At 40.0% G+C, this 10439-nt stretch overlaps 2 protein-coding genes and 1 pseudogene across 4 annotated transcripts; 2 read left to right on the forward strand and 1 right to left on the reverse strand.

The window, feature by feature from the left end:
* Positions 1 to 573: 573 nt before the first annotated feature.
* LOC114740857 (BTB/POZ domain-containing protein At3g05675-like) lies at positions 574 to 3618 on the forward strand. Of its 3 annotated transcripts, none has more exons than XM_028929102.1 (3): positions 574 to 738; positions 1680 to 1739; positions 1988 to 3618. In XM_028929102.1, the coding sequence occupies exons 2-3, from the start codon at positions 1728 to 1730 to the stop codon at positions 3296 to 3298; spliced, it is 1323 nt and encodes a 440-aa protein (XP_028784935.1). In that variant the 5' UTR covers positions 574 to 738; positions 1680 to 1727; the 3' UTR covers positions 3299 to 3618. The 3 variants fall into 3 exon arrangements, with proteins under 3 accessions (XP_028784935.1, XP_028784937.1, XP_028784936.1); XM_028929104.1 differs by having other exon boundaries at positions 1686 to 1739; XM_028929103.1 differs by lacking the exon at positions 574 to 738 and adding an exon at positions 757 to 1145.
* A 946-nt stretch (positions 3619 to 4564) lies between these two features.
* On the forward strand, positions 4565 to 5308 carry LOC114740822 (dof zinc finger protein DOF3.5-like). Its single transcript, XM_028929070.1, has one exon. It carries the CDS (start codon positions 4565 to 4567, stop codon positions 5306 to 5308), a length of 744 nt encoding a protein of 247 aa, XP_028784903.1.
* A 3503-nt stretch (positions 5309 to 8811) lies between these two features.
* LOC114740858 (E3 ubiquitin-protein ligase PUB23-like) lies at positions 8812 to 10061 on the reverse strand (annotated as a pseudogene).
* Between the last annotated feature and the right edge of the window lie 378 nt (positions 10062 to 10439).

Consider the following 10439-nt stretch of genomic DNA (forward strand, 5'->3'; position numbering starts at 1 on the left):
AAAAGGCGAAAGGATGGATGAAATTAAAATGGAGAGAAAGCATGTATCTTCAAAATGGTTTTTCTTATAAGAGAAATCATTTTAGAAGAAAGCATGTATCTTGCCTGTTACATGTTAATTATTCTTAAAAAGTGCATGTCACTACATCTAGAAGTTCAATAAAAGAGAGAAGATCAAAGAGGAGGGTAAGGATGAAAATTCACTATTTAAACAATTATTAATCTATAGTACGGTTGGTAATATTGATGTTATTGGCTTTCCCTTAAAAATGATCTCCTTAGAACTGGTCAGGTTGTTTAGTCTAATGTCTGACTTGGGTCCTTGCTTACGCAGCGGTGGCCTGATTTATCCAAACTCAATCTTCTTTTATTGCATGGTTCAGATTTGATGGGGGTGTTCTGTCCCAAAAAAGATTTGATGGGGGTGAAATGACTGAATGGGTGGCCCAAAAAGGAGTGGACTGAGTGGGTCGGGCCGGATAAGCCCATGAACCAAACAGACATCAGCATTTCGACTTTGGGTTAATGCTGCAATAGACATTGGACCTTAACGACTGATCTTGAGGAGCCAGAGAGACAATGATTGACAGCAACAGAAATAAACAACGATAAAGCAAATCCACCCGACGCAGGGACAGCTTTACCCTCGTTGTTGTTGGGGTCGTTGATGGTGCTGGTCGGAGCTACTTGGCTACTTGCAAAAGGGGCTCTACGTTCCCGGCTTCGAGATAATGAGAAGGTAGGCATGCTCGGAGCTCCCTTTGTTTTATCGATTTGGGTCCGTCGCCGTTTCATTTTGCAGAATAATGTTCTGCTGATCACTCCCCTGCTTTGATTTGATTCAAAAGTGGGCCCTTCTATCCCCATCTGACTTCTTCTTCCTTTATAACCCCTCCTTTATCTCTAGGCATCCTCTTATACTGCTGCATGTACCATTTTAAACCACTTTAATTTTTTCACCTCATATCTGATATGTTTGAGTAGAATCTCCAAAAGATTAAATAATCGATCATTCCCTCCAATCGTGGAAACTTCAGTCAATTTCTATTCTTGGGTCCTTAATTGATTCTGGGTTCATGAAATGCAAGCAAGATGAACCTGTTGCCAATTGCAATTCATTCGGTTTTCATCCATTAAATGACTCCTGTGAGTATTTGTTTGCTTATTTTACTCCTCACTCTGTTAGCGTAGCCTTTCTACAGCTGTTTAGATCTCCGATGTCTAATGTCACAAACCAAGGAATTTCGTATGCTTGACTGCTTATTGTAAAGCAGAAATTTTATGAACGAGGTCGATTGATCTTGTTATTTATGAATAATTATCTGAACGGGATAGGCAATAAAAGATAGTGTACTTTACTGACAGAAAATGTGAAAGAGGTTAGATTAGTACAGGAGGTACTTATATGTGCAAGGAACCCAATTGTTACATTGAAAAATTTGGAACTCATGCTAACATTGAGGCTTATAAATTAGTGTTTAGTCTGTCCTCTTTCAAGGGTTTCAATTTGACGTTCTTGCTTGATTAAGTAACTAGATTCTGGTATCTTTTCCGATTCTGCTACATCTGACATTGATGGTTAACTGAGCATGTTTTCCCTTATAATAATTAAAAGATTTGATAGATCTCGTACTAAGTTGTTTTTGTGGCACTTACATAACGGCCAAACTCTTACCACAGCTGCAGGTGCTATGATTTGTGAAGAATTTGCTATTGTTATTAGCTCCAATGGAGTCTTCTGTAAGTTCTTTCTTCTTCCTATCTGCATTTACCGTATTGTCAAACATCAGTGGCCCATCTTAAAAAAGCTCTGCTTTTTCAGGTTTCAATTGATTCGTACTGTTTTACTGCTGTAATTCTTGAATTAGAATGTTTCCAGGATAAAATACCACATTGGCAATGTATCTCTTCCATCTCAAATTTTGCTGTCTAGAGTATCTGGTTTCCAAGTCTTCTTCTCTGCAACAATATTACTGTCTTTCCTGCAGGTTAGAGATGTAAAGATTACCTGCAAGCTAGGTGATCGATCCACCAGTGATGTAGTTGTGAGGTTACGCACACAGGATGGTCGAGATGATTGGCTTTACTGCCACACAAAAATTCTTACAGAAAAGTGCAAGTATTTTGCTGACAGGCTGTCCGATAACTGGCCAACATGTCAAATCATTGACTCACGCAGCTGTGTTGATGTTTTCTGCCAGGAATCAGATTTTGATTACCATGTGAATCTTATACGCCTTCTCTATGTTGTCATAGATGGTTCTGTTGATGACTTGTGGCATGGTGTTAGAAATGCCCTTGGCATTCTTCAGGTGGCTGTTGAGCTCGGATGCCCGGAAATCATTACTGCTTGTGTCAACTACATAGAAGCAGTTGCATGGGAAGAGTCTGAAGAGGATGAGATTTTAAAAATCGTTCCTCGACTGGGATTACAGGCTGAGCCTATCCTAGCTAGACTTCAACCAGTCAACCAGTCAGCAATTATATGCATTTTTGTCTCGGCCATTCGCTTTGCTACATCATCTCCTCCACCATCATTGAATGATCTCAAATCTTCAGCTCAGGAGCAACTCGAATACATGCTAACTGAAGATGATGATGCCCCTCTATTGACAGCTGACGATAACATAAAATATGAAGTGAAAGAATGTGTAAATAAACTTTTTGCCAGGTTTAACAACTCATTGGCAATTTTGTTATGTGATTCCACAGAGTCACTTTCTGAGGCAAGGAATATCCAGTTGTTCCAATCCTATTTGACCGATTTATCATGGGCTTGTCAGATATTAAATAAGTTGGAAATAATGAGGGAATTTGTTGAGAGTTGGTTTGATGCATCTGAAAAGATAGTGAAGGTGCTTGAGCTAGGGATTTTAGCAGTCGAAATCATTGAGGTAAAGTTGCGAGCTATAGAGGTGGCATCAAAGGTCTTAGAGGCGATTGGTTATGGAACTGTAATATTGCCAACCGCCAAACGCCTTGAGATTGTGAAAGTGTGGCTTCCTTTTGTGAGGATTACTAAACCCATGATTGATTCTGTAACTATGAATAGCGATAATGCCCTGGCGCTCAAATTCGATGGTGAACTGTGGCAATCCCTTGAATCAACTTTTGTTTCTATCATTCTGGCATTGCCATCAGGGGACCAAGCTGAGGTTTTAACCGAATGGTTAGCAAATGACTATGTTCGGTATCCGGACCTGACGGAAGCGTTTGAGGTATGGTGTTACAGATCCAAGGTTGCAAAGAGAAGACTATTGTTGCTAGGAGATGATCATGGTACTAGCAACTCAGCCTGAGGCTTCCTCAAATTCATTGTCTTTGTATTAGACAGTTGATCCAGGACTCCTTGCCCAGTGAAGGCATTTAGCAGAGAATGTTATCCCGTATTTGCCTGAGAGCGGTAATTTCTGCGGCATCTCATATGTAAACCATTTACTCTAGCTCTAAGTGTAATTCATGGAAATAATGATTTGCCAAAGTAAGCTTAGCCGTAATGCACACCTTCTCCAGTCATGCTGCTTGCGTTAGTCATGAAGTAGGTGAAGTGTATGTGTGCGGCTCCAAAAGTTAGGGTCCTTATCTTGTGAACGAGTTAACTAACTTGTCGTTTGTCTAATTCGTTTATGCCTCAATCTGAATCCTTTTCAATGGGTTATCGTTTCTCTTTGCAAAATCTTTAAACACAGATATGTCATATTAAAATGGGAGTTAAACAAACCAGAGGCACCAATAGTATATTTCAAACTCGTGAACCGTCCAACTACATATGAGATAGACTGTGATTTATTGGTTGAATTGCGTTTATTTTCACAAATATGATATAATGACTGGAAAGTACGGCTTAAACCTAGCAGCCAATGAAGGTGAAACCCAATGGAAAGTGACTTCCACCTTTGCAGATAAGGAACACAGCCCCCACCAATCATTGTAGCTACGATATAAGAGAAAAATGTACTCGTAAGTACTGAGCAAAGATTTCATTTTTCTTAAGTTTCAAGAAAGAAGGGATCAGATATCGAAGGTATTTTACTTTTTCCTACTCAACAGTTATAATATACAGAATTTGCATCTACGGTAAAAATGTTTGTGTAAATATGGAAATGAGTAAGAGGTGGTAAACTGCGGGGAGAATTTCGATGTAGGTGCAAGTATTGAGGGACGAGTTTGTTTGTGGGGATGTGCTTCATTCTCGTATCAAGGCGCTGTCTGCTGTTGAAAGGAAACTCAAAATGAAATTGTAAAACCGAGGCCTTTGCTTCCCCAGTCACCCTCATCTCCGCCAATGCGATCATGCCACGTACGCCAAACACCGACACCGTGTATTCAGAGCTGTGACACGCATCTGGCCAACTTACCCTCATGCATCGTCATGTGCTTATGGCTTGGAAGCACTAGACATTTCCAAGATTGGCTCTCATGTCATGTGCATCTCTATACTAACTTCAACCCGACGCTCAATATAACTCTTCGTCCACCTCTTAACCCCTCTTCCTGAGATAGAATTGTTTCTCAGTGCTGTTGATTGAGGAGGCAGATGCAGGCAGAAAGTAGAGCAAGTAATCATGGAGAGTAGCGGGTGGAAGCCTAATGTAGAGATATCACCGAACTGTCCCAGGTGTGGGTCTTGCAACACCAAGTTCTGCTATTACAATAACTACAGCTTGACTCAACCTCGTTACTTCTGCAAGGGGTGCAGAAGGTACTGGACCAAAGGAGGATCACTCCGCAATGTCCCCGTCGGCGGTGGCTGCCGGAAGAACAGACGTGGCAGTAAGACCTCCTTCAGACAACCATCCGGGGATTCTCTTCCTCCCGAGATTTCAGCTCATGGAGATAATTGTAATCGCGCAGCAAATCCATCTTCATGTAGCTCCTCAGGTGTGTCTGATGCTCCAAATATTGATCTTGCACTTGTTTATGCGAATTTCCTCAATCAAAAGCCAGATTCAACAGCACCAAGCGCAGAAGTTTTGGGTCTGCCATCAGAAGATGATAAACTTGGTGTGAGTGGGTGTTTGACAGAATCCCAATTGAGTGAGGGTAACCAAATGTACCTGTATGGGTTCAACTCTATGCCGAAATATCTGGAAGATCATGGAATTGATCAGCGTTGTAGTAGCAACAGTAGTCACGATGCTATGAATTTTGAGTTGCCGCCATTGCCAGGTGAAGAGGCGGATTTGCATGATATGATGTGGTCCGGTTCTGGCTTGCACTCCTCGCAGCTCCCTCTTTTTGGTGCTGATGCTCATGATGCCGACTTCTTATTGGATAATTGGGGCCACTTCGATTTATCCAGGCCATGACACAATATGATTATCTTCATTGTCGCCCTTGTTTTGCTTTCCATATAGTTATATATGTATATGATTAATGCATCATAATTCCAACATGTAAACAGACATACTCCCGGGGTTAGTTATATATATATCTAAAGCACCCCTGCTCTGATAAACTCTACGAGCTCTTGAACACGTTTAGTTTCTTCATTTATAGACATATCAGTTTCGTTTTATCCATTCTGGTCTTTCATGATGATTCTGGGGGCAAGCATTTCTTCATGTGCGCTGGTTGAAGTTCTTTTGATGCATAATATTCATGGTGTCAAGTCTGCAGATTTTGAGTGAGCTCGAAATCGATATGCCTCCGTGGCCCCTCGATCGGAAACATTATTTGATGATCTAGAAAGCAACGATATATAGATATACGCATCGGATAATAGATATACACAAACACGTAAATAAATAAATGGCATAAATATTTTACCCAAAAATGAAATACTCCTCCTCCTCTCCTTAATGTAAAATCTGATTAGATTAAAAAAATTAGATAAGTTAGTTAATTATGCAAAATATGATGTTTTTCCTAAAATACTAAAATTGTCTTCTTAATACAGTCCCTTCTTCTCCTATTTGATTATGGAGTATTAATAATAGAGAGAATTTAGAAAAAATTGATAAATATGATAAATAAGTCTTATATTTAGAATCAAGATTAACTCAATGATTAGATTATATATTAATTACAAGAGGAGTATTAAATAATGGAGTGCCACGAGTTTAGAGTCCACGTACGGTTAGGTTTGAAGGTTGCGTTTAAGCTTTAGCGTTAGCGAAACCCTAATTTGACAAGTATTCGGATCGTTTACAACTTGTGTCCCAGGAAATCTCAAATGTCACCCCTGTGAAATAATTAATACGATCGTCATAATCTGGTTGCTGCTGGTTAATAATTCAGATCAAATTTATGTATTAAGGTTTTTGTCATTTACATGTAATCAGTAGCCAATTCTCGAGCTCGTTTCTCGTTCTCTTCTCTAATTCGATGTAAGCTGTGGTAATTGCCAAATCGATGATGTTAACACCTGCCAAATTTATGAGCTCCATATAATAGCGAGTTGGCCTCGTACAAAGACCAAAGCTCACCAGAAACGACCAATTATTTTTTTTTTCTTTTTAATTTTTTGGTTGACGAGGAAACAATTCAAAGTTTGAAAGTATAGACTTGGAAAAGAGAGAAATCACAAACTTCAAACTATGTGCAGCACATGATCCCAGAACGCACATGATCCAAGAAACTATCCTCCCACGTACTATCCACTTCGAGTCAACAAATGTCCATTTTTTATATATATAATGTAGTATATGGAATATTAAACACACACACACCCACGCATATATTCATTTGGCTGGCCAGTTGCTTGAAGATAAAGTTGTATTTTTTTTTTAAATAATCGCAATCATTTTTTTAATATTAGCTGAAGATCGAAGAGCCCAAAATAATATTGATATAAATCAAACGGGGATAATTAATATTTTATATGACTCAGCATAGATACAGTTGTCTTGAGAAATTTTTTATCGAATAAAACTTAGATTAAGTTCTTCACTCACACTTATTATTTTATTATTGTTAGTTGTTAAAATGTATCTGCGTACTAGTAAATTCACCTATAAATACTTGTAAACTTTTTGTATCGGCTCTGGTAATATAAATGAAGATTTGTAAATTTTTATATGGACACTTATTATTTTACTATTATTAATTATTAAAATAAGTATGTACACTTATAAATTCACTCATGAAACACAGATACTTATTATCTTGCTACTGCTGATTGCTGAAATATTTATGGACAATTATAAATTTATCTACAAATTAGACCGAATAGATATAAGTAACTTGACTTAAATTTGTTCCCTTCTAACATGTGTACGTATAATGGAACCCAGCTGCTTGTATGAATAGTATGCAGTTATCCCATAAGAATGCTCACATATGACGCTGTTGATGCGCCATATAGAAGGGGGTGTGATTGAAGTGCAAGCTGTGGCTTAACTAGCTTTGCACCAACCATGTGGATGTGTTGTCTATGTGTGTGTGTGTGTGTGTCTATATATATATATATGAGCAATTTGAGCGATAAGAATATTTGTCATCGATAATATTAAAGGACCCGCACGGCTTCCTCATTATTCAGCCTTAGCTTCTTCCTATGCCATTCTTATCAGACTTCTTTCATTTATTATGCATTCTCAGGTCAAACATACGCGCACCATAAAGCTTCTTTACAAGTTGCTTTTCCGCTTTACAATATTTTTAAGCAAACAGCCACGTCTCTGAGTTTAAATTGCGTCTTCCTTATATATGCCTGGAGTTCTATTCACATACATATATTTCTTGACCAACAAATTAAAAACGCATAACACTTTTTTTTTTTATATAAACCATCCGGCATCCAACCGCGCCTTTTCTGAGCCCCAGCCTCTTTGGGCCAGTTGTACCCGAGCGATCGACTAGTCCGGATTCGGGCCGGGCGACAAGTAAGCCCTCCCCGGTACCCTTTTTAACAAGTGAGGATTCGAACCCCGCCCTCAAAGAGCAGAGACTCGCCTCACTTGTGGCCTAGCCCGTCACCACTAGACCAGGAGTATTCGGGTAACGCATAACACTTATTTTGCTTCTTAATTAGGAGAACATGTCATATTAATTTTTCACTGGAGGCGCATTCTGTGTCAATTATTATTGGCTGTGAAAACTAAACAAATCATCGCAATGTAATCATCAATTGGGCATGGGTGAACGTGAAGCTCCAAAGTAATGGAATTTGTAAAACGGTTCTTGCATATGCATAACCGGATGTTGAAATGGTCAAAGCTTTTAATCTTGCGTGCTGATATATATTTTCACTAAATTCTCAACTGCGTTCATAGAAATGCTATTGTGCCCATATCATACATTCCAGAATTTTCCCGTATTCGCGCTTCACAATTAATTATAATTTCAATCATATAATTGTTCTTAAAGTTAACGCCTGATTCTTCTTAATCATTTTAGAATTTACCTCATTAAACTGTTCTTTAATCGTGTTGTTTGATCTTGGTCCTAATAATTATATACGTATGTACACCCACTTGGTTATACTATCCTGTATTTTTGAAAAATTATAAAGTGGCTCAATTACAAGTGTTGTCCATTATTTACAAACACGGGGGTACATAAACAGGAAAAGAAGAATAAGACTGAAGAAAACGAAATGGATCCCCCCATGGAAATAGCCCATTTATATATGTGCCACATTTGACACCTAATTAGCCTCCCCTTATTGTCGCATTATCAGAAACTGTGCGGAGAAACCCAATTTGACACCGAACCTTTCCTTAATGGGCCATACTTGATGCCAATGGATGTTCATAATACGTTCCTGTCCAAACAACTTTGTGTTCCTGTACAAACAATACGACAAAACCAAAAAGAGCGACTTGAAATAGTAAAATCAAGAGATCGGAAAGCCAAATCTGCTCGGCGTTCAAGCTAAGTATGAACCCAAACTGCCGGGCATGCATGCAGAGTTCTTGCATGCGAGAGCATGGAGTTTGAGAATCTCTCTAGCTTTCTCCTTCGTCTTGCTCCCACTCTCCATTTGCATCACCAAACACAGCTTCCCCATCGCACCCACTTGTATCATTTCCTGCACAACACTGGCAGTCCCCGAGGACTTGGAAACAGACAGCAGAATCCTCACCGCCCTCTCGTTCGCCATAGTCGAAACCCTCAGAATCTTCTTCGACACGACGGCTAGCCCTGCCCCGTGCCTCAACAGCTCTGCTCTTCCCTCAGCACAACTACACAGCATATCCAACAACACTAGCATCATCTCACACACCTTCCTCTCCTCACAATCCAGAAGCAGTTCTATCAGTTCCCAAACACACCCTACTTTTACTGCTCTGTGCCTGTTTCTTCCCCACGGGCAGAGCTGGATCAGTGTTTGCAGCGTCGCGTATGTAGCCTGCTGGGAGATTTGATCTTTGAGAATTTGCACTAATTCAACGAATAGCTCATATCTTATGTTGAACAGGCGTGAAGAATCAGCGACTTGGAACATTGAATTCAGTAAAAGGACTGCATAGGCTCGTGACTCGTAGACTCCTTTCTGCATGACCGTGGTTAAGGAATCTATTAGCCCTCCATTTCTGAAGGTTATGAGAGATTTTAGGCTAGCTTCCGAGACGTGGAGGTTGTGGAGGATACCTAAGGCCTCGTCTTGGTTAGGCTCCGCCTGGGGTGAGGTGTGGATATAATGGATGCTAAGAACTCAACAGCACCCGAAGCTTCCATGCAGCGTCTGTTTGTTTCGCTGTCGGAAGCAATAGATTTGAGTTCTCGGAGACAGCGAGTCAGGGAGTGAGGTGATCGGGAAGCGTCTCTGATGAGCTTGGAAATCTGGGTCTTGGTGACTGGGGGCTTGGGCGTGGGGATCCTTTCGATGCCGTGAGAAGCGTTCATGGTACACCAGGCCTGAATCAATCGGCGAAGGGTATGGTTGGGGGTGAGATCGGTGTCGTCCGATAGGGGTTGTTTGGTGACTGGGCAGGTCATGCTCTTCCCTGAGAACAGCCATTTCTCAATACTCTCGCGGTCGTAGGTAATACCGGTGGACACGGTCACCGGATCCTTCATGATTTCCAATGAAACGGGGCAGATAAAGAAGGGAGGGACATCAATCTCGTGATCCATATGATCGATCAAGAAGCCGAGAAAGAATGGATTTTGATGAGAGAAATTCAAACGGTGCAGAAGAAGAGAAGTTGAAAGATTGAGGAAGGAGGGCACAGAGTTGAAAATTGGAATGGTTACGTTGGAGTTCGTTGGCAGTTGGGGGAATAGGGAAGGGGAATATATGTAGGGGAAGCCGTGTCTGGCCAGCGTGAAAGTGAATAAACGCAGAAAAAACAAAAAGCCTCCGCAGGGGGGAAAGAGGAGGAAAGAATATAATTGAATGACTTTTCAAACAGTTGGATTTGGATCCATTCTTGTTCTTGATGGCTAACTGAATTAAATAATATTAAATTTAATGTCACTTAAATTAGTTTTAACTACATAGAAAATTAAAATGTGTTTAAAATGAATCTTACTCAAAATATTTTATTTAGT

The sequence above is a fragment of the Neltuma alba genome, unplaced genomic scaffold, assembly GCF_004799145.2.
Source record: "Neltuma alba isolate B1F8T4 unplaced genomic scaffold, ASM479914v2 tig00003187_pilon, whole genome shotgun sequence".
Taxonomy (NCBI): Eukaryota; Viridiplantae; Streptophyta; class Magnoliopsida; order Fabales; family Fabaceae; genus Neltuma; species Neltuma alba.

Excerpts from the sequence above, each read along its gene's own strand:
- LOC114740822 (XM_028929070.1), top strand. The coding sequence starts at position 4,565 with ATGGAGAGTAGCGGGTGGAAGCCTAATGTAGAGATATCACCGAACTGT.